The 23,863-nt window shown below is 39.4% G+C and overlaps 2 protein-coding genes across 6 annotated transcripts; one reads left to right on the top strand and one right to left on the bottom strand.

Annotated features, from left to right (window-relative positions):
- The first annotated feature begins 1,750 nt into the window (after nt 1-1,750).
- Nucleotides 1,751-7,070, top strand: LOC121730198 (exosome complex component RRP42). Its single transcript, XM_042119140.1, has 6 exons — nt 1,751-1,895; nt 1,975-2,171; nt 2,483-2,648; nt 2,954-3,133; nt 3,414-3,643; nt 6,953-7,070. The coding sequence occupies exons 1-6, from the start codon at nt 1,839-1,841 to the stop codon at nt 7,053-7,055; spliced, it is 933 nt and encodes a 310-aa protein (XP_041975074.1). The 5' UTR covers nt 1,751-1,838; the 3' UTR covers nt 7,056-7,070.
- Nucleotides 7,071-14,108: 7,038 nt separating this feature from the next.
- On the bottom strand, nt 14,109-23,279 carry LOC121730785 (sequestosome-1-like). Of its 5 annotated transcripts, none has more exons than XM_042119986.1 (10): nt 23,044-23,279; nt 22,591-22,814; nt 21,960-22,130; nt 19,788-19,954; nt 19,480-19,616; nt 18,727-19,133; nt 18,264-18,374; nt 17,863-18,024; nt 15,439-15,492; nt 14,109-14,438 (listed from the first exon to the last, which is right to left on the bottom strand). In XM_042119986.1, the coding sequence occupies exons 2-10, from the start codon at nt 22,763-22,765 to the stop codon at nt 14,293-14,295; spliced, it is 1,530 nt and encodes a 509-aa protein (XP_041975920.1). In that variant the 5' UTR covers nt 22,766-22,814; nt 23,044-23,279; the 3' UTR covers nt 14,109-14,292. The 5 variants fall into 5 exon arrangements, with proteins under 5 accessions (XP_041975920.1, XP_041975919.1, XP_041975921.1 ...); XM_042119985.1 differs by having other exon boundaries at nt 23,057-23,279; XM_042119987.1 differs by having other exon boundaries at nt 17,863-18,009; nt 23,057-23,279.
- Between the last annotated feature and the right edge of the window lie 584 nt (nt 23,280-23,863).

Raw genomic sequence — 23,863 nt, 5'->3', positions numbered from 1 at the left:
AAACCGGTGTGGGAGCTATTAATATGTGCCTCTACATCGTTATCCCTTGTATAATTGTCCATCGTGGCCCGTGGGCCAATGCGATATCCCGAAATTTAGGTTAATTATAATAATAATATTATTATTTTTAACCACTTATGATTTTATGGCGGAACACTTTTCTTACTCCCGACATTTCGGCTGCTTTCTAGCGCTCTCGTGGTCACGGGTGGACTGAGGTGACAGACGGACATCTCACTGAAGTTGTGCAACTACCCAAAGATTTATCGGGCTGCTGGCGTAGAAGAAGTAAATCTTTCTCTTTCTACAGCGCGCGGAGACGAAAACTTATGTCTTCTTCTTCTTCTGCCGGCTCTTCCGGAATGCAAGAGTGTTTTTTAACTTTAAATGGTAATAAGTTTTTTTTTATGAAATAAGGGAACAAACGAGCAAACGGGTCACCTGATGGAAAGCAACTTCCGTCGCCCATGGACACTCGCAGCATCAGAAGAGCTGCAGGTGCGTTGCCGGCCTTTTAAGAGGGAATAGGATAATAGGGGAGGGTAGGGATGGGAAGGGAAGGGAAAAGAGGAGGATAGGGAAGGGAATTGGGCCTCCGGTAAACTCACTCACTCGGCGAAACACAGCGCAAGCGCTGTTTCACGCCGGCTTTCTGTGAGAACGTGGTATTTCTCCGGTCAAGCGGGCCCATTCGTGCCGAAGCATGGCTCTCGTATAAAAGTATTATGTAAGTAAGTAAGTATTACATATTTCTAAAGCACGAGGGATAAAAGTGCGGAACCCTACAAAAGTGGTTTAGCGAGGCCTGTCGGCTGCGGCCTGGACTGGGCTATTATTGTTAGTATAATAATTTGACCTAGCATGGCTGTGCTATCAATCATTTCACGTTAAACGAAGAATGATGTTAGGTTTATTTTTGGGTTTGTTACCAGTGCCAGCGAAAAGCCTTGTTACAAAACTTTCTGGGAAGCAAGTAATATTATAGACTTAATGTTATCAATTTGTGAAACGTGCAAGTAGATAATTACTCGTAATATTCGCACCCACTTTAAGTAATATTAATAATAATAAACTTTAATAACCAAAAAGGGAAGAAAAGATCCTTAGTACGCGGAATGTGGATTGTGTTTTCCCCTTGGGTTTTCCGCTTTTTACTCTTTTTTCCATAAAGTTAATATTTTTTTTTATAAGGCTGTCGGCTATTCAACCATTTCTAGTGTAAAGTAAAATGGTGGAAAATGTAAAAAGTTTTCAAAAATGGTCGTTTTTTCAGATTATTGTCAAACTTCGAAAAACCCCTTGCGTATAATATTTTAAACGAAGCGCCATTGAAAAAGCTATCGAGTTTTGGGAGGCATGTGAAAGAGTGATGTTGTGTTTTTGTACTTTTTGTGTAATGTTGGTAGAATATTATTAACCATAATAATAATATATTCGTTGTGAAATACAACTTCAAGAAAAGTGCCTTTTGTGTTCACTCCAAAACTCCATCGAAAGTTTTAGTAAAGGGTTCTGACTTGACTCGTTGACTTTACTAACTACTTTTTTTTACTTTCGACTTGACGATAATTTGGAAAACGATGTTGATTATTTTGTAAACTTTTTACAATGTTTCCCGCCATTTAACTTGACACTGGCAATAGTTAAATAGCTGACAGCCATATTCAGAAAAAAAGGATAAGCTGTCAAGTGTCAGTGTCAAATGTCAATTGTCAAATATGTCATATTCATGCGGATTGCGGTGGCCGCACTTTTTGTAAATAAAATTGTTTATTTTGTTTAAAAATTAAAACCATCCAATTTTTTACCTTAATATTCAATAACAAAATTAAGAGTAAATGGCGGGTCTCTTGTTAAGTTCAGCGGAAAAAGTGTACGTTCTCCATGGAGTCCAAGTAAGGATGTTTGTTTTGGTTATTTTCTATTTAGGTACATGCAGAATAATGTAATTATTACAATTTATTTGCCCCACAGGATGACTGCCGTTCTGATGGTCGTGCAAATATCGACTACAGGCCCATGGAGCTAGAAACTGACGTCGTCAGTCATGCCAGTGGTTCAGCTAGACTACGTCTGGCCAACACAGATATCCTGGTCGGTGTCAAAACAGAAATAGATGTGCCCAAACTAGAAAGTCCTGATTTAGGCAAAATAGAGTTTTTCGTCGACTGGTAAGTGTGGTTTTGTTGGTATTAATTCCTCTGCTATATAAAGTTTCAAGTTGTTATATAAAATTTTGTTGAGAGACCGAGACGGGTTACAAAAAATACTGTTGGTAAGCATTGACTGCCAAGATCTAAGAAAAGGGCCAACAACGCACCTGCAACTCTGCGGATGTTGTGAGTGTCCGTGGGTGATGGTAGTTGCTTTTTATCAGGTGACTCGTCTGCTTGTTTGCCCCCCCCCCAAGTAAATAAAAAAAATATTTCAATGAAAAAATTGAATAAATGTTTAATTAAAAAGTAACTTTATGAACTTTCAGCTCTGCAAATGCTACCCCAGAATTTGAAGGTAGAGGAGGTGAGCAGCTGGCTAACAATATTTCCAATATGATGCAGCGAGCCTACCACTCATCTCAAGCATTTAACCTCAAACAACTTTGTATATTTGAAGGGAAACAGTGTTGGAAGTTATATGTTGATATTTTGGTAAGTGCTTGAAGAAATGGCAGACCAATAGTTTCTATGAGGTTTCCTAACAACAAGAAATAATTTCCAATATATGAATACTTTCAGCTATTGCCAGGAATATCACACAATAAAGTGATCTTTTTATTGACACTTACGGTCTTACCACAAAAGATTAAACGTCTATTGGACAGTTGTTTTGAGACCACTTTGTACATAATTTTTCTGTAATCAACTGTTCAATGGGTGTTTAAATCTTTTGTAGTAAGACCGTAATAGTTTACTGTCTTATATATACTTGTGTTAAATTTTATATTATTTTGCAGATTTTGGAATGTGGGGGTAATTTATTTGATGCTGTGTCATTAGCTGTAAAAGCTGCATTATTCAATACTAGGATACCATTTGTGAAAGCGGCTCTAATGGACGGAGGAAATGTGGATCTGGAGTTATCTGATGATCCGTATGACAGTAAACTGTTGGATGTAGGATCGGCACCATTACTGGTAATTATATTTATTTACAATTTTATTTATTTATTTATATTTATTTACAGTCTTTATTTTCAGACTTGTTGGATTTTTCTTTTAGCTTAACCCGCTGACTCTAGCGGGTCAGTAGTACCATATACTCCGTCTGTTTGCCCTTTGGCAAAGGCCTCCCCCATTTCTTTCCATTCTGTTCTGATTAGCAACTGCTACTTAAAAAATCATTCTTTATATTGAGAATGAATTATGAATTTGCAAAATCCATTTTTTTAAATTGAGGTTTGAATATTGTTTTCAGGTCACATTGTGCAAAATCGGCGACAAATGCGTAGTTGATCCTTCAGCTGAGGAGGAATGTTGCAGTGTGATATCCCTCGTAGTTGGTATCACGGGTAACCCACAATACTATTGTGAGAAAGACAAAGCTAAAAACATCCCTGATGTGACGTGTAAATGTAGTACAATAAGCCTCAGTGGCCCGGGAAGTTTTGCACCAAAAACATTCAAAGATGCAATCAACCAAGGCATGTAAGTAGAACATAGTGGGGCTTTATAATGTTTTAAAGCATAATACAGCGTAAACTCTAAATAATGTCACTGAAGGCACTGCATGTTATGGCGTTATAGAGAGTTGTCGGTAAATGGAGAGAACTAAAATCAGCTTTTTCGTCAATACACAGTGATTTTGTTTTACTTATCGTATTTACGTTTGAAAGTTTACAAGCAACTGAGAATATGACAACATATAGATACTTTGGCATGGTCAAAAACAGTGTACACATGCAAGCAATTCCAATTTGTAAACAAAAGAACGAATTTTTTAGAAAGTTTGGTATACTGTAATCCGTATACATGATGCTGAAAGTCAAGTTGATTGCGGACTAGGATAATAAAGCGACAAAAAAACGTACACAGCTGCACAGTTTTTACTAATATTAGTAACCTAAAAGGTACTTTTTATTACTTGATTGTTGTGATTTTGTCACTATTGAGAGTGGGGGCCAGTGGCGGCGTAAGGGGGGGCGGCGGGGGCGGTCCGCCCCGGGTGCCTAGTATCAAGGGGTGACAACTCACTCGTGCAGCTTAGGGTCAATTTATGCTAGCCAGAAGAGTTGCAGAGAGCTATGTTAGAATGTCTTGACAGATTAAGAAAATATAGAGCATCGTTACAAAGCGATGGATGACATTCTAATTACATATTTTGGTGTTGTTCAACCTAAAACTCTGCTTACGTCAACAGAAGAAGAACTTCGTGATATGGTCCCAAACTTGACAAAAATCTATGACGAATTTTTTTGCAGAAGACATTATTTTAGAGATCTTACGACTGAGGCGCCACTTGGAAGCCGCCAGTATTTCCCTTGAAGAAGCGGTCAAATGGACTACCCTGGAGCTTCTAAAATTTATAAGTAGTAAAATGGGACTATTCTGAGTCTGTTCCAAGTGTAGCGCTCTGTTTAAGATATTTTTAACAATTTGTGTTTCTGTGGCTTCTTGTGAAAGAAGTTTTTTCAAAATTAAAGCTAATAAAATCTTACTTTAGATCCACAATGAGCCAAACGCGTCTTACCAGTCTTTCCATATTGTCTACTAGACGTTCCGCGTAAATTAGATATTTCACAGACAAATAATTAGTCCACAAAAAATAGCCTATGCCTTCACATGGTCTACTTCTTACGAGGGCTGCTATTTATGTATCCGGAACTGGCCACTTACAAGAACAATATTTAAAAAGTAATTACAACATTTGAAAATATAACTCTTTGGTTGAAGAATACATTTTGTTTCATGTGACTGTCAATTATTTTTCCATTGTGGCGTCATTTTGAAAATTGCGTGTCTTCATTTGCCATGGATTTAACGCGTGAACATTTTCGTGCAATGATTTACTACGATTTTCGGCGTGGGCTAAATCAACAACAGTGCTTTATTCAACTCACCGCAACTTTTGAAGATGAAGCACCATCAAAAACCACTGTTTATCACTGGTACAGTGAGTTTAATCGTGGGCGGTCTATGCTCATGGATGAAAATAAAGAAGGTCGCCCAAAAACAGCTGTTGTCCCACAAAATATAGATGCTGTGCGGGAACTAATAATGCGTGATCGTCATGTTACATATCGCGAGATAGAGGCGTCCTTAGGCATAAGTATGACGAGCATACATAAGATATTACACGAACATTTGGCTGTAAAAAAAATATGTTCGCGTTGGATTCCGCACAACTTGACAATCGATCAAAAACGGGCTCGTGTCGATTGGTGCAAAAAAATGATAAAAAAATACAACCGTGGTACGTCAAAAGCCGTTGATAATAATATCCACACAAGTGATGAATCTTGGATCTATGCATATGACCCCGAAACTAAACAACAGTCAACGGTGTGGGTGTTCCAAGATGAGCCGAAAGTCGAAACCAACAAAAGTTACTCGTGCAAAAAGTACTTTGAAGCAAATGGTCGCCTGTTTTTTTGGAATTAATGGACATGTGGCTACAGTGCCATTAGAGAATCGTAAAACGGTTAATTCTGAATGGTATACGACCATTTGTTTACCAGAAGTCTTTGAAGAAATAAGAAAGGACAACCGACAACGCAGAATCATATTACATCACGACAATGCTAGCTGTCACACCTCAGCTGAAACAACTCAGTTTTTGGAGGGTCAAAAGATCGAATTGACTGGTCATCCGCCGTACAGCCCTGATTTGGCACCTAACGATTTCTTTTTATTTCCATACGCGAAGAACAAATTACGTGGTCAACGTTTTTCGAGCCGCGAAGAGGCTGTTGATGCGTTCAAAATGCACGTTTTGGAGATACCTCAATCAGAATGGAAAAAGTGCTATGAAAATTGGTTCCAGCGTATGCAAAAGTGTGTCGATCATCGCGGCGAATATTTTGAAAAGCAATAAAACCATATTAAATGATATATGTTTGTTTCTTTTTTTAATTCCGGATACATAAATAGCAGCCCTCGTATCTGTGCCAAATAACAGAAAAATTGCTGCAGTAGTTCGTGAGATAAGCCCTTTCAAATAATTTCCCCCGCTCCTATAAGTCTTAGCGTGATAAAATATAGCTTATAGACTTTCTCGATAAATGTGCTATCTAACACTGAAAGAATTTTTCAAATCGGACCAGTTTCTGAGATTAGCGCGTTCATACAAACAAACAAACAAACAAACTCTTCCGCTTTTTAATATTAGTATAGATTGAAAAGACCGGCGGGGCTAAAATGGTCGCTTTGAAGAATCATGATATGAATCATATTATGATTCATTTTTCTAAAATCGCAAAATGCAACTTTGCTTGCAATTCATTTCTGTATTTTTGTACTGATTTGACATTTGTCAGTTTGACAATTCATTTGATGAATTGATTGAGAGGAATTGCTAAATGTGACCATTTTAGCCCCGCTGAAAGTAAATTTTTGATAATGTAATCACACATTTTAGTGAAATAAAGTCATGTAAATGTAAGCACATTTAGTATTAATTGTCGTTTTATTTAGGGGGTGCTAGAAACCAGCCCCGGGTGCCAAACCATGCTACGCCGCCACTGGTGGGGGCGATGCTATGTAGTGTATCATTGTATGGTAGACAAGCAAAACCAACCAAAGTCAAATGATTTCGACGCTTTAGAGAGTTTGTCGTTAAATTGAGTCACGTTACATGGAGTTTACACTGTATTTTAATCTATATAGCAATATTTTACTGTCAGTCTGTCGTCCCATTTATTTGCTGAGCTATATTTGATATTATGTGTTCTAGAAGACTTTATCTATCATTAAAACTAAAATTGCCAACATTATGATTAAGTACTATTTTGTTTTCAGAACTGCATCCCAATACTTAGACGAGTGTCTGGGCAAAACTCTGTTACGAGAAAGAAAAGGAATTGTTGGTCTAAAGAAGCATTCCTATGGATTTTTAACATAAAGCATTCAAAATTAACACGAGTTTTACTAAAATGAAACAACATTTTTTATAATATAAGAGCTATAATATTAAAACTAAAAATTAAAAAATATGTAATGTTTTATATTACATTCTGATATCACATCTATGAAGTGTAGATAGAGGAGAACTATCTCTGTATGTAAAAAGTGTCCGCTGAAATGCGTTAAATTTAGGTGGCGCTACAGTAGCAACAGGGTAAATTTTATATCGTTTAGCAGCTTTTATTTCAGCCATTTTAGGTTATATTTTTCAAAATATATTGACCCAGTAATTCTGTGACTCGGCTATTCGGCTAACTTCAATTTACTCCACCACGCGCCACTCTTGGAGGATTTTTCAACTGTTATTTACTGCGTACAGCTGGACACTTTTTCAAATATCCCTCATATAAGATAGTTCTCCTCCATCTACCCTCCATAATCACATCCTAATAAATGATTTTACCACATATAACTCTTAGGGTGGGTTACACCAAGGTTGCACCAACTTACTTTAACTGTAACTTTAACTACAATGCAAAATGTCAAATCTTTGGTTAAAGTCAATGGACGCCATATTTAACCATAACCATAGAGCTGGACAAGGCTTTAAATGAACGTGGCGAAAACAGGAACTATCGCTGTCATCATACTAAAACGCCATTTTCGACAGTTCCCCAGTCCCCTTTACCAGCAGCGCCTCCGCCCACATTCATTTAACCCTTTAACCGCCAAGGTCGGAATAATCCGAAAAATATTTTCGAGCCCATTTCGAAGCCTTGTCGGACCAGCAACAGACATCTGTCAAATTCTGTGGTCAAAGTTAAGGTTAAAGTTAAGTTAGCCATAACTATAACCATAACGTTGACCATAACTGTAACTATAACCACGCCTCTGGTGCAACCCACCCTTAGGGACCTATCAGACAGAAGCAGTCACACGTTGAAGCGGCCAGTTGTGCGTTCTTTGTGTTGTATTACATAATACATTATATAGAGATACACAGGGGGCGTTCAGCGGGGCTAAAATGGTCGCTTTGGAGAATCATATAATTAATCATAATATGATTAATTTTTAAACTCCACTTTGCGTGCAATTCATATAGTGATTCACTCAGATTAATGATTGGTCCCGCGAGCGGCGCTCGCGCGCGGAGACCAATAATTAATCGAAGCGAATCACTTTTAAACTCCACTTTGCGTGCAATTCATATAGTGATTCGCTTACATCAATGATTGGTCTCTCGCGCGCTGCGACCAATCATTAATCGAAGCGAATCACTATATGAATTGCACGCAAAGTGGAGTTTAAAAATGAATCATGTAGATGGAGGAGAACTATCTCTGTATGTAAAAAGTGTCCGCTGAAATGCGTTAAATTTAGGTGGCGCTACAGTAGCAACAGGGTAAATTTTATATCGTTTAGCAGCTTTTATTTCAGCCATTTTAGGTTATATTTTTCAAAATATATTGACCCAGTAATTCTGTGACTCGGCTATTCGGCTAACTTCAATTTACTCCACCACGCGCCACTCTTGGAGGATTTTTCAACTGTTATTTACTGCGTACAGCTGGACACTTTTTCAAATATCCCTCATATAAGATAGTTCTCCTCCATCTACCCTCCATAATCACATCCTAATAAATGATTTTACCACATATAACTCTTAGGGTGGGTTACACCAAGGTTGCACCAACTTACTTTAACTGTAACTTTAACTACAATGCAAAATGTCAAATCTTTGGTTAAAGTCAATGGACGCCATATTTAACCATAACCATAGAGCTCGACAAGGCTTTAAATGAACGTGGCGAAAACAGGAACTATCGCTGTCATCATACTAAAACGCCATTTTCGACAGTTCCCCAGTCCCCTTTACCAGCAGCGCCTCCGCCCACATTCATTTAACCCTTTAACCGCCAAGGTCGGAATAATCCGACAAATATTTTCGAGCCCATTTCGAAGCCTTGTCGGACCAGCAACAGACATCTGTCAAATTCTGTGGTCAAAGTTAAGGTTAAAGTTAAGTTAGCCTTAAAATATTCTGATGACTTGTCTTCGACTCCCTGCAGTGTTTTGTTGTTTTGTTCAAATTCACCCCACAAGTTATCTATTGCCGTGATACGTTTTTGAAAATATTCCGAGGTTTTTCTAATTGCGGAGTCCTTTTTATAATTGATGTGGATCTTCTCGATCTCCTTAATTATAGCGCTCTGACGTGCCAGTAGCTCTTGCATGATGATGGAGGGAGTTAATAGTCTTTACAGTATGTGCGTTCTGTCTCAACTCTTCCGGGGCGACCCGCTTGTGGGAGACCGGTTGAGCCGATTCGCTACCGTATCAAGACAATAAAAACACACCAAATGATAAGTGATGTTCCTTGCAGTACCTGATGATGTTGTGCTGTACGTCTTGAGCTGCTGTGACCTTGATGATGATGCTCCTTACAGCTTATTTTCAATGCTGGTAAGTTGTGCTCCTGATAAACCACAGATGCGTTGATTCCTTGCTCGAAGGACCATATGTAGGGGTTGTGCCCTACAGTTGATGGATGCTGGATGCTGGATGATGCTGATACTGATAGAGATGCTGATGCTGATAGAGATGCTGATGCTGATAGAGATGCTAATGCTGCTGATAGGTGTTAAATGATACGCTCTTGATGCTTGATAATGCTCTGTTATTGCTCTGCGTAAATGCATACATTTATACAAGTTCAGACGTGCCGGTCAATGTCATACCGATCCGTACAAGTTTAAATGACGAGTAAGCAAACGTGCCGGTTCAATGTACGTGCTGGCTCAATGTCATTCCGGGGCGACCCGCTTGTGGGAGACCGGTTGAGCCGATTCGCAGGGATTGTTGTATCATTAACGAACTCGACGAAATCAAGCACTACAACAATATGTTAGTAAACACGGAACCTTATCATCGAGCAAAGAGAGGCCTAATAAACGGCGTTGGATACATAGCTAACACACTTTTTGGAGTGCTTGATGACAAGTTCGCCGAGCAGTACCGAAGGGATATAGAAATTTTACATCAGAACGAAGATCACCTCCTAAATCTGATGAAAAACCAGACGTCGATAGTTGAAACCGAAAATAATATTATTTTTCGGAACGAGCAACGCATGAATGAACAATTTGTAATGTTAAACAATCAGCTGGGACAATTAGCTAAAGAAAACAATATAATAAGATTATCAGATTACATAATTACGAACACAATCAACATTAACAACCTGATATCGAATATCCGTCGAACACAAGAACGCCTTATCAACACCGTGACTAATATCTACCAGGGAAGACTCGATAGCCACATCATACCACCAGAGCAACTTAAGCAACAGATCAACATTATTTCTGGACAGATAAATGGAGACTTATCAGTACCTGTGAAAGCGGAAAACATTAAATACCTATATGACATTCTACATGTCAAGACCAACATCAACAGCAACTATTTAATTCTGGAAATTAATATTCCGTTGATTACAAGTGATAACTACGAGTTGGATAGAGTCATCAGTCTACCATTAACAATGCAACGTAATACTACATAATACATATTATGCAATACCAATCACGGAGTTTATGGCATTCAACATGAGGAAGGACACATTTATTCCCATGTCACAGGATGACGTTTTATCCTGCACGAAATATCATGGTGGCAGACTACTCTGTATGCAAAATACAGCTATATATCAGCTGAAGATAAAACATTCAATTTGTGATACAGAAGTTTTGACACCAGAAAATAAACAAACGTTTTGCATAATAGAAACAAAACAATGTTCGGACCGGTGGATCAAGTTACACTCAAGCGCAGCGTGGCTATATATCAGCTGTGGACAATGCCACGTGCGCGCCATATGTCCGGCTAGCCTGACGTCACATACACTTAGCGGAAGCGGCATTATTGCCTTAGGTCAGGACTGCACAGTGAAAGGGGACACTTTTACGTTGCTTGGGCATCACTACTATACGAGCGATGTAAACATTCAACTGCAACATCAGCAAGCAATTATGCTTCCTATTATTTCAACCTTGAATAATTTCATAAATACCTCCGTTTCCGTACCTCATACAAGTAGAGATGAGGGAGTATACGACACCATGCAGCGACAGATACATGCCCTGAAGGAAGCGACCATCAATAACACATCAATTCATGACGCACACCATTACATTCTTATTTACTTCCTGCTTATAGTCACTGGAATTTTCACTGGAATTTTAACAGTATTGGTGTGTTGTCATTTTATCAAGAGGAAGAGACCATCGAGTAGTCGGAAGACGCCGCCAGAGGAACCGACGGAGCAGACCAGTCCCGCGCCCGCACCCCCCGTCTACGCGCTGCCCGCACGCCTGTGTCGGAGCGAGGAATGCGCCCCCACCGCGACATCGACGGTCACATTCCCCAGACTTCCCCGGATAGACTAAATCTTTCCTTTTTTAATTTGTTAAATGTTTAGTTTTCGTTATTTCTTAAATTAATTTACGTTTATGTTTTAGATTCTTTCTTTCTTTTAGAGTGGCAAGATGTACGGTTCACTAAACACGTACGGCTCGGAATGACATTGAGCCAGCACGTACATTGAACCGGCACGTTTGCTTACTCGTCATTTAAACTTGTACGGATCGGTATGACATTGACCGGCACGTCTGAACTTGTATAAATGTATGCATTTACGCAGAGCAATAACAGAGCATTATCAAGCATCAAGAGCGTATCATTTAACACCTATCAGCAGCATTAGCATCTCTATCAGCATCAGCATCTCTATCAGCATCAGCATCTCTATCAGTATCAGCATCATCCAGCATCCAGCATCCATCAACTGTAGGGCACAACCCCTACAACTATAACCATAACGTTGACCATAACTGTAACTATAACCACGCCTCTGGTGCAACCCACCCTTAGGGACCTATCAGACAGAAGCAGTCACACGTTGAAGCGGCCAGTTGTGCGTTCTTTGTGTTGTATTACATAATACATTATATAGAGATACACAGGGGGCGTTCAGCGGGGCTAAAATGGTCGCTTTGGAGAATCATATAATTAATCATAATATGATTAATTTTTAAACTCCACTTTGCGTGCAATTCATATAGTGATTCACTCAGATTAATGATTGGTCCCGCGAGCGGCGCTCGCGCGCGGAGACCAATAATTAATCGAAGCGAATCACTTTTAAACTCCACTTTGCGTGCAATTCATATAGTGATTCGCTTACATCAATGATTGGTCTCTCGCGCGCTGCGACCAATCATTAATCGAAGCGAATCACTATATGAATTGCACGCAAAGTGGAGTTTAAAAATGAATCATATTATGATTCAATATATGATTCTCCAAAGCGACCATTTTAGTCGCGCTGAGCGCGTCAGAATTCCTCCTGTGTGACTGACCGCTCGAATGTCTGATAGGTTATTACTTATTAGGCTGGTTGCAGGCTTCAGTCTTAAAATCAGCGGGGCGGGAGCGGCGCGGCGGCGGCGCGAGGAATGTATAGATTTATATAGATATTAGCCCTCTAGCGGCAAACGGCGCGGCGTAAGTACTAGACGGCTAATCCATATAAATATATAGATTGTCACGCGCCTCCGCCGCTCCTAGCTGATTTTGTGGTCTGAAGCCTTTGTCCAGGCGCGCGCTTGCATAAGCAGTGTTTCGTAAGTACGTTAGACACGTTCGTGATTCGTGCGTCAGCCAGCGCTGGCGAAACGCGTGCGGGTCGAGCCAAGTGTCTAAACACACCATGCCGAAGTTACGCGGCCGAAGTTAGGCATGATTACGTCAGCAAAAGCCAGTATGTTTATCTTCAAATAATAGTCCAAACAAAGTTCCCAAGTCAAAATTTCTGCTTTTGACTTTTCCATCCACACACCTTCACTTCGGCATGATTACGTCAGCGATGGCAAACGCATACAATATAAGGCGCTTTGCAGACGACGGGGCGGGGAGGGGCCGGTAACTTTCGCTGCGTACCAACGTCCGTCGATGTCTGCGGCACACGCCGTCTGCGTTACTGCATGTAAACTGATTTGTGTGATCCACGGCGGGCAGCCGCAGACATGCTCCGCCAGTGCCCGCCGGGCACCTGCAGCGCGGTCTTTTTGCCTACCGTGTGCGTTGGTAATATAGGACTCCCTTTGTGCTATCGTTCGCGGCGAAATTGACCGGCCCGCCCCGCCCCGTCGTCTGCAAAGCGCCTAATACGATGCAATTTCGGCATGTTGTGTCATCGGTAATTTAAAAAATACATTGCAGGCCGAACTTTGGCCGCATTTTTTCGGCCTAGTGTGTTTACACTTAGGCTGGTTTTATATGCAGAGACGTCTGTTGCGTCCACAAAATAAGCAATTATTTCATTTATATACTGCAATGAAACGCGCGATACTAAAACTAGTTTCTAAGGGTCTATACAGACGAACTGCAATCCAACCGCAAATTGCAGTTCAAGTGCAGTTTGAATGCAGTTGACACGACTGCAATAGAACTGCAAACCATTATCAACTGCATTCAAACTGCACTTGAACTGCAATTTGCGGTTGGATTGCAGTTGAAATGCGGTCCGTCTGTATAGACCCTTAGTGATCCGCCAGTCAAACGCGTGTTGCCGGCGTAGCTCTGAAACCAGCCTAAAGACTCGGTTGTTGTAAAGAAAAATAGAAACATACATTTAAAATTGTTTATTTTATACTAATAAAATAATAACCGACACCAACATATTATGAAGATTATAGAATTATAATGGACGTAGTACATACCTACTTCAAAATATATATTTTTTCTTTTTTATAATCATTTACTAATACTAAAGTAATCTTAACATGATTATTATTGTCTCTAGGTACCCACTAATAAAACATAAAGGCGTTTTTTGTCATGAAACATTTTTAAAGCATTATAATGGATAGGACATAATGAAATCTACATTTTGGAATCCACTTCGTCTGCGGCGCCCATACAGTCGGCATGGCATGGCACATCGGCATGCCGACTGTATGGGCGCCGCAGACTCGTTCACACAAAAAGTGTGTCGTCTGCAATCTCCCTTTATGTTGCAATTTATACTAATTCCACATGCAAGTCAAATTGAAATATTTTTTATAAACGCCCCATCATAGCATAAAGCTATATTATGTCATCTATTTTTCAATGTATATTAGGCCGATATATAGTAATTTATTAGTGTGCACCTGTGCACTAGATCTAGAAAACTACTTCTTAGTGTTGGCAGGGGTCAAAAGATCCAACACAGCGGCAATGTCCCCTTGCTTGCTCTCCAGTAGCTGAGTCAGCCAACCTCCTTCGTTGGTGAAACCCATGGACATCATCTGCTGAATGGCAGCTTCGATTTGGGGCACTGGAATAAAAAAATATAATTATTTTTCTGAAATACACTAATGTATGAGCTCTAAACTTAGTGCCTGTTTCACAATGTACCGTTAAGTGTCTGATGGGTTATTCGGAAGAATCGACTGGCATCAGATACTGGATATTGGACATGTTTAGTGTTAGGTCCCTTCCACACGACGTTTTTTTACGCTCGTTTGTATCGATACAAACGCAAGTTGAACGCTCAGCAAACGCAAGGAAGCCGACACGTTTTAAACTTCATATCTGAAGAAACGCGATGAAAACGCGCAGAAGACGAGCGCATCAAAAGCGCGCGCCGTCAGTGCGCAAAAAATACGTCGTGTGGAAGGGCCCTTATACGGCTAATTTCAACACCAAGGTCCAATTTCACCAACGACTGTTAAAGTTAATGCTCGAATTCGTACCATGCTATACCTCTTTCGTTTTTCATATGAATGACAGAGAAGAGATGACATTTTAATAAGCTGTTAACACTAACAGACGTTAGAGAAATTGGGCCTAAAGGAGGACTCATAATCCAGTTTGAGAATATTAGTAATTGGAATATAAGGGCATTTGCTGCGTTAAGCGTGCGCCCGGCGCGGCCACCCGCGAGGCGTGCTTGTTTCATGTCATCCCATAGAGCAGCGCTGCCTTGAGCGGGTCAGCCATCGCACGCGGCGCGTGCAGCGGTGCCCGCCCCGCGGGCGACGGGTCAACAATCTAGACGTGACAAATGCGCTGATTGTCAGGCGGGCGCACGGCGCGGGCGGCCGCGCCGGGCACATGCTCAACGCAGCGAACGCCCTTAAAAAGACCATCCACATATTATCCCCCCAGTCATACCAAAGTATACGTCATGTTAAAAGAATTAAGAAAAACGTGATATGTTTAAAATATCCATAATATGTGGATGGTCCCTACTATCATGCTGAAATATTAATTAGGTTAGGTTTCTTTGGTATTCGTTCCCTTGGGGAGGTGTTTTGGAAAATCACAGTAAATACCTAAGTTATTGAATCCCTTAGCTATGTGTTGTAAACTGGCTTCGACCTCGGGAACTGTAATGACAATGGAATAAAACCACAGATTATCAGACAGTTAAAGCCAATTTTCAATGGGGAAAGATGCATATAAAATACCTTTATAAGTTATAACATTATTTTGCGACTAAAATGTATGAAGAACATAAAAGAAAAAAGAGAATATTTCCATCACAAACAATATTAATTTTTGCTCGTTCGTTCGTTTTTGATTTCTCTTTCAAAAAAACAGCCAATTTGAAACCATAAAATTCTGCATTATTTAAATGCATTTCAATTTTTGGAACACACAAGTGAATTTTTTACATGAAATTAATTAAAGCCATAATTTTAAAAGCTGCATCTTCCCTATTCCCCTTGGGCATAGAGAAATGAAAGATTGCTGACGTATACAAGCTATACAATAATTGTCCTTGTACGTTACATTTGATAAGTCGCTTATAGGACAAAGACAAATCATTGTGTAGAATACCCATTATACTTAATATAACTATTTTTATAAGTTAAGATCACAGCACACGTATAAACTCGGAAAGGGATCGTAACCGTATCGCCTCGTGACATTCAGTATTTGTATGGAACTATTGCAACACCTAATCGTAAGGTATCGTACCTTAGAATATAAAACGGATCGATCGTTATGGATAGGATGTCCTTCCGAGTTTCAGTAGCGGCGTTAGGGGGAGGGGGCGACCGCCCAGGGCGCCGGATATAAAGAGGCGCTGAAGGCAAACAAAAGGGGCGCCAAATTTTTTCAGCACTATCAGCCCTGGGCGCCGAAGAAATCTCGCCCAGGGCGCTGCGGGGCTAAAATGGTCGCTTTGGAGAATCATAATATTATGATTCACTTTTTAAAAATCGCAAAATGCAAGTCTGCTTGCAATTCATGTCTACAGCTCACAAGGCTTTAAAGCCTTGTCGCACTTTAGTAATTCGTACTAATTTGACATTTGTCAGTTTGACAGTTTTGACAATTTATTTGCTGAATTGATTAAGAGGAATTGCTATGTGACCATTTTAGCCCCGCTGGTAGTGCTAAAACCGGCCCTGCCGAGTTGATATGTATCTGTATCTCAAAGGTGAGAGTCTACGCTGCAACGGAGCGACGCGACACTTCATACTGTACTGACGCTGCCGACTGACGCATAGTGCGGCTTAGCTCATACGATTTTATACAAAGAATATGCGACCGTAAAGTATCGCGTCCCTCCACTGTAGTTACGCGTAGTGCCGCCTAACCTGTAGAGCCTGTCCAGGTACGCGTGTACCCGAGATACTAGAGCTACATAATTTATATATCCCGTCCAGATGCCTACGCGCGTTTCCTTACTCGCTCGTGGAAACGCGTGACTCGCCCGTTTAACGCGCGAGTCGACTGTCGAGATACTTGGGTGCCATTGCAGCGTCCAAGGTCCAGTACTACGGGCGAGTCCGTTGCGAGTGGACGTATGGAGCGTGATAACTTCGATACGGAACTTTGATCCCTCCCAGCGTAGTAACGCGCGTAAAATGCGGTATCTGGATGCAATAAAAATTGAAATGCGTATGGACTTCGCGCGTAAAACGCCTCATCTGGACAGGCAGAGGTCGAGCCTACAGGCTCAACTCGCACTGGCGAAAAAGTCGAAGCGACGCGATGCGTCATATTAGGTACAAACTTCTGTTATGAAAACATGAAAGCGCTTCGACTCTGCCAATGTGAGTTGAGACATAGTGTCTAAACACACTAGGCTGAATTACGTCGGCGTAAATTCCGCCGCGTTTCAAACTCATACAAAATGCGGGCGGAACGCGAGAGACGACACACTATTCCGTCGCGTATTTGTATGCTGAATTACGCCGGCGTAAATTCCGCCGCGTTTACGCCGCGTTTAAATTGCATACAAAATACGGGCCGAGTACGAGGGGTGACCACTATTACGACGCGTTTTGTATGCGTTGGACATTTGCGGCGGAAATTACGCCGGCGTAATTCAGCCTAGTGTGTTTTGACACTTTGACATTTGCGGCGGAATTTACGCCGGCGTAATTCAGCCTAGTGTGTTTAAACACTTAGGCATAAAGTTAATATACGTAGCGGAATAGAGAAACGAAGAGCTGAGCAAGCGAGATGTCACTATCAGTAACACTACGTGGTAAAGAGACGTGTGATACATGACAGCAGAACCTTTTTTTTTCCATTTGTTTTGACAGTCAGTCTGCACTTATCGGCACGTTGCGCGTTGACAATTTGAGCTCTACGAAAAATGTATGTAGGAACATCATTTGCACGCACAGATTTGTACACACAGATGTAATTCAATTTTGGTTTCGTTTGACAGCTCGGGATTGTTTCTCTATTCTACTAGGTATATTAACTTTATGGTCTTAGGGGGATTTCGTTTATACCTGGATGAGGTTGCCTCGTCGGTTCCGGCTTGGGTTCCGGTTTAGCCGGTTCTGGGGCTTTCGGTGCGCTGGGCTTCGGCATCTCTTTGCCGACGTTAGATGGACCAGGCTCGGATATCTCCACAGGTATGATGCGCTCCTTCGGTTCTTTTGGATTCAAAACTATATATTAAAAATAATGAGTAATGAATGATAATTTACACACACAATGAATATTAAGTTAGGTCCGTTTAGGGCATGAACGTGTACTATGCGTAAAATACTTTCAAAATAATTAAATTTCAAGTTGCAACCCTCGGTTTTTCCCTTGTCACATAATTTGAAATCAACCCATCGCTTTTGTATGATTTTTTTGTATGAATTTTTACACATCACATTTAAGTTAAATGCAAAACAACTACCTGCAGTGGACACATTCAATGGAGGGTAGATAGACTGAACGTATCTCGGACGACCCTCGTCGGATGTGTCCGAGCCTGCGGGACGAGAGATTTCAGCCGGCATAGCGCCATCTGTTGTTTTAAATAGAAACAATAAAAAAAATTAACATGCGACGAAAAAACCCCTCTGTTTAAAGGTGATCGCACATATTATGTCCACACCATACCGCGTACGCGCTGTACGCTCTGCATCCCAGAATTCGTTGTAAGCAATGCGGCGCGTACGGTGCGGACAAATGTGCGATCACCTTTAAGTTATAAGTTTGATGTATCTGTCAATGTGTGTGTGTTTACAAAAATCTACAACATTGAATAGCTAAAATTCATACAAATAACCCAAATAACAAAATAATATTCGAAAGTGTTTTTGTCTAGTAGCTTCTTCATGCTAGGTATTGCCAAAATATCTTTACTTTAATCTTACCATTTTCAGAGTCAATAACAGTCCAACCGTCAGCCCTCTCAGTAGATTTTTCCTTTGCCTCGCGATTATCTGTCTCTTCAGCGGTTGTTTCTGACTCGATGTTAAGTCCCTTGAAGAGTTCAGCGAAGTCAGCCCCACGCTCAGCTCTCAACTGGAACATCTTCTTCATGTATTCTCTCATAGCGTCAATTTCCTTAACCACATCCGGATTTCGTTGCGGAGTCGCTTGCTCAGTTTCAGGTTTTGGTGAAGCGGTTTCGGCAGCAGGAGTTTCATTATTCTCTTCTTTCTTAGGTTCGGGATCGGTCTGAACGTCTCCAGCTAGGTTGGCGAACTCGTTCATGTATGTTGTGAAGGTATCGAACCAGCTGCCTCGCTGCTTCCTGTGCCCGCGCTCCCCATGACGCCTGCAATCAGTGTTAGTGAAAATAGCATTAGCATAATTAATTGCTAATGGACTAGCAATAAATTATGCTAATGCTATTTAGCAATAATTAAATTCATCGAACATGCTAAAAATACGATTGCTAATATTATCGTCCGCAGCAATAGTCTGCGATTATTAAAAAAATCATATCCGCGCGGTTACGCACCGCGGTGCTAATTGCTGTTGTACTTGCTATTTTTATACGAAATAATACTCGACGCGAGCGGCGTGATCCAACCTCACTATGCTGCGATTTTAGCAAATAGCATTAGCACGTAGCATGAAAATTAGCATGTTCATGAAATAGCATTAATTCCCATTACTACCTGTGATAGTCCGCCGAGGCCCTGTGCCTCCTCTCGCAGCTCTTATCGCGGTTCTCACGAGCCCTACGATAAGCCTCAGTATGCAGGGCTTTCAAAATTGTTCGCAAATTCTTAATGGCAGCCCTGATATTCTCTTTCTGAAAAATAAATGTCTATTGTGAGAGTTGGAATTTTTCCTAGTTTTATTCAAATTAGTTAAATCCATAAAAAATACTTTCAAGGTGTAAACTGGACTTGAAAATTAAGAAACTTGTATTTTATTTTATGTTAAAACTAAGACCTCTACACTAATATATTTAATTATTTACCTGCATATCAGGCATTGAGACACGAATCATGCAATGTTTAGCATGTACTCCTGCCAATTCACATCTTCCACATAGATCATAATCGTCACAAACTATACATTTGTAACGAAAACCTGTAATATGATCCTCGCAGCCGTCACAGATGACTGTACCCTGCTGAGCACCGCCTATAATAACAGAGAAAATAATCCTTGTAACAGGTCACTTAAGTAGTGAATGTCAATTTTGGAATTTATACAGGGTGTGATATAAAACTTTAGGGTTTGTATGTGTCCCCTATTAGAGTTTACTGTGATAGTAGCAGCACTAAAAGAGCAAATTTATAATATTGAGAAGATGTTTTTTTAAAGAATACAATAATGTAACGAGCAGTTACTGCACATTGCAAGTATAATAACGTGAAAAATAATACATGTGGAAAATGTTATTAATTATTATAAACCAGATGTATTAGCCTTGAATTCAATGTGGTGAGTGGTACGGCGGCGGCGCGGAACGGCAGAAGCATCGATTATAGCCTTCCGCCGTCTACTAATTACCACAAAATTCAAGGTAGCTGATTCATCGGACATACATATCTTACTTATTTTATATTTAGGGTGAATCCACACGACCATAATTTCATAAGTCGTGAGTATCAGAATTTCAGTCGCGTAAATTATTTTTCGTACTAATCATGAGTCATGAGTCATGACTCATGACTCACAAAATTACGCTAGAGTGTTGCCAGGTGCCTAATTTCCAATTGCAATAGGGCTTGGGGTCTTTTACGATATATTTTGATTTTGCCAACCCCAACTAAAGTGTAAAGGTAAAACCCCACTAGGCACAGTAGAGTGACAAGACACGTCATGTTCCAAAGTATATTGTGATGGGTCCGCTGCAGCATGCTTTGGTAGCTCATACAATTTTTTAACAAAGGATTATAATAGGGAACATGCAAATATTTATGAAAATTTTGCTATTAAAATGTTAAAAAAATATAAAATAACCACTGCAAGGTTAACATTTTATAAAATACTGTTTTTTGCAAAAATTACGAATTAAAAGTAACTTGAAACGGAACAGATTTCAAAACACTAATCAGCGTTCGGTGATGTCACACCTGCTATCCCCGCATTCCATTTAGCCTTAAAAACGATCAAAACGCTAAAAATGCCTCCTATTTTGAGCATTTTGATCGTTTTTAACGCTAAATGGAACGCGGGGCAGGACAGTAGTGACGTCATACAGACTATAGATCCGTTTTGGCACCAAAATTTAAATTGACTGTTTTAAACGGCATTTTTTTGTAGTAAATTCCAGTGCTTTAATTTTTTTATTTACTTGTGGTTTATTCTACATGGAGTTCTTTAAAATAAACACAAAAATAAAAATATCGCATCTTTCCTATTGGATGTGAGGAGTCAAAACCATCTGCAGCCATATAGATCCTCCAAAGGCAGTCACATCTTAAGCTTAATGGCTTAAAGTCATGTCTTGAGGCAACCCACAAATGTCTTAGTTTGATTATAATTAGACATCGGATTATATGCACGATCAAAGTGCCGAAATATGCATGCAAGTATGCAAGATAAATGGCCAAAATATGCACAAAATATGCACAATCAAAAGTCACTTATTATTAAAATTTATAATTTTTTTTGAAGAGCTTTCCGGTGGTGCCATTAATAAAAGCGTAAATTTTTATAATTTCACCAAATCCAGGATTTTTCATATTTTACACCAATAATAATTTTCTACCAACATTTTCCGATTGCAATCTTAATGCCCATAGAATTTTAATAAATAGGTAACTACTTTATTAAAAATTTTTACTAATGTTGCTAACTACAAAGAAAAATTTTGTTTCTAGAAAGATATTTTACCTATCGGGTGTATTGCATTCTTTAAATGGGGATGGAGCCACATATTTTAAGTGTTTTGATCTATTGTACCTCTGTTTTGTGGCCTCAGTGTGTGTCATGATAGCTAGTTTGGAGACTATGAGGGCATAAAACTACCGAAATATGCACTATCAACGAAAAATGCACTATTGCCTAAAAAGTGCCATTATATGCATTTACATATGCATGTATGCAAATGCATATAATCCGATGTCTAATTATAACCATTAAGAACATGAATGAGATTTTAACTATTAAACAGAAGGAATAGAACTGTAATGCTTACTTCCACAAGCCGTATCCGCTGCTGCAGTCACAGTGATGTTCAGAACTTCGTCTTTCGGCTGATCATCCTTACAATGAACATACAGCTTCAACAGTTGAGAACGACCCATTTCAGCAACTGCTATATCCAGTTCATGGTCAGAAGAAATCAGGATGTCATCTCCTTCGGAATCTAAAAGTTTCGCAAGAAGTACATCATTATTGGTATTTTTATAACTAACTAGACTAGATGTTTTGCACATGAAAAAAAAAATCCTGGAAACATTAACATTTCACTGAATCTTCGTCTTTCAGAATCTATCTCATATATAAAATTCTTGTCTCACAGTGTTTGTGTGCGAACTCCTCCAAAACACCTAAACCGATTTTAATTAAATGTTGAATGTACATTAGTAGGTCTGAGAATAGGTTTTTATCTACTTTTTATATTGATACTAGAAATAATTTATATGGCAAAACAATGTTTGCCGGGTCAGCTAGTTTTATCATAACAAACAATCAAAATCTTTTTTGTCTCCTTTTGGTGTAATAAATAAAAACACTTATAAGATACATTGTTGTAAATAAACCAACAATCAAAACTAGTATTTGAGGAAAATTTGCTAGTTAAAATTATAAAACATCTTAGGTACCTTTCCAATAAACACTGAAAACCTTATGCTGCAGCTTGGGATAGAGGCCATAAAGTATCTCAGAAACATGGACAAATTTTAGTTTGTTTCGCATATCAACCTCACATCTTCGTATTTCAGGTTTTTCATCCTCTCTCCAAGTCGTATAAATCTTCATAGGCAATACCTCAGCCATTTCTAACCAATTTCCAATAAAATGAAGAAGCTGTTACAATATGGTAGACCTAAAATCAATAAGTTATATGTACTTTATTTCACAATATTGCAGTCTAAAGTGCACCGGCCATTTGCATATCAAATGTAGCCATTTTAACCATATATTTAACTGCGACGCAAATCAATAATACCTTTCACTAAAAAACACATGACGTTGTATTTATTACAATAAAATACCGTTCCATTTGAGTAAAATTTAATTGTTAATATAGTTTACATGATAAAATATTCACTTACAGTGAAATCTTACCTCAATTGATTGAAATGATAACAGAAACAAAGAAACGAATAGGTATCAAGAGGTAATCCTCACACAGGTTCTTGCACGTAAGACAAAAACTCGACTAATAGTTTTATGTTCAAACCGGCTTGCTTTTATACAAACACAAAAATACTATGACTCACGACGAACGTTGGAGAAGTAAAATATATGATGAAATACACAGTCAACGAATAAATATTTTGGTTCGCAACTCAGCGAAAAACATGTTGAAAAATTACAGTCATATTGTAAACGTCAATGTCAATTTCTTTTTTTTTTTTTTTCCTTTTAATATTGTTTACGACTCACTATTTTTCTGCCAAAGTCCAATAATCTTTTCCAAGCACCGCGAAGCGCGCGAATCGCGAATCGCGATTGGTGCAGATTACCTACACGCATCAGTATTATCATAATTCTAGTACCTATCACGCGAATCACAAATGTACTGTGATACTGCGATTCGGCCTATTAGATTTATAATGTTAATCAGCATCTGAATTCTGAACAAATGTGCAAAATTTCAAAAGTGTATAAGTTTTTATGTTTGTGTTCACATTATATATATAATATAAAATATTTTTTAATGTACTAGGTATTGTTTAACTTGGGAGACTTCTGCAAGTTTCATCAAAAGTTTTTAAGATATTAAATCATTTTATAGTCTAAAACATATAAAAAACACTTATAAACTAGCCGGGGTCAAAGAGAATGCGAAGCCAAAGTCACTCACAAGTTACTTCTTTTACTCGCATCGTGTCGCTGCTGTCGAATTACGACGCTCTCTATAGTTTCTGC

This window comes from Aricia agestis, chromosome 9, assembly GCF_905147365.1.
Source record: "Aricia agestis chromosome 9, ilAriAges1.1, whole genome shotgun sequence".
Lineage (NCBI taxonomy): Eukaryota > Metazoa > Arthropoda > Insecta > Lepidoptera > Lycaenidae > Aricia > Aricia agestis.
This window is presented reverse-complemented; position numbering and strand designations above follow the sequence as displayed.

What these genes read in the sequence shown, in the direction of transcription:
- LOC121730198 (XM_042119140.1), top strand. Translation starts at nt 1,839, where the DNA reads ATGGCGGGTCTCTTGTTAAGTTCAGCGGAAAAAGTGTACGTTCTCCAT. An exon ending in ATAGAGTTTTTCGTCGACTG is followed by an intron (nt 2,172 to 2,482) that starts GTAAGTGTGGTT and finishes ATGAACTTTCAG; the next exon opens with CTCTGCAAATGCTACCCCAG. An exon ending in AGTTATATGTTGATATTTTG is followed by an intron (nt 2,649 to 2,953) that starts GTAAGTGCTTGA and finishes ATTATTTTGCAG; the next exon opens with ATTTTGGAATGTGGGGGTAA.
- LOC121730785 (XM_042119986.1), bottom strand. Translation starts at nt 22,765, where the DNA reads ATGGCTGAGGTATTGCCTATGAAGATTTATACGACTTGGAGAGAGGAT. An exon ending in TTTCAGTGTTTATTGGAAAG is followed by an intron (nt 22,131 to 22,590) that starts GTACCTAAGATG and finishes CGAAACTTTTAG; the next exon opens with ATTCCGAAGGAGATGACATC. An exon ending in GCCTCGGCGGACTATCACAG is followed by an intron (nt 19,134 to 19,479) that starts GTAGTAATGGGA and finishes CACTGATTGCAG; the next exon opens with GCGTCATGGGGAGCGCGGGC.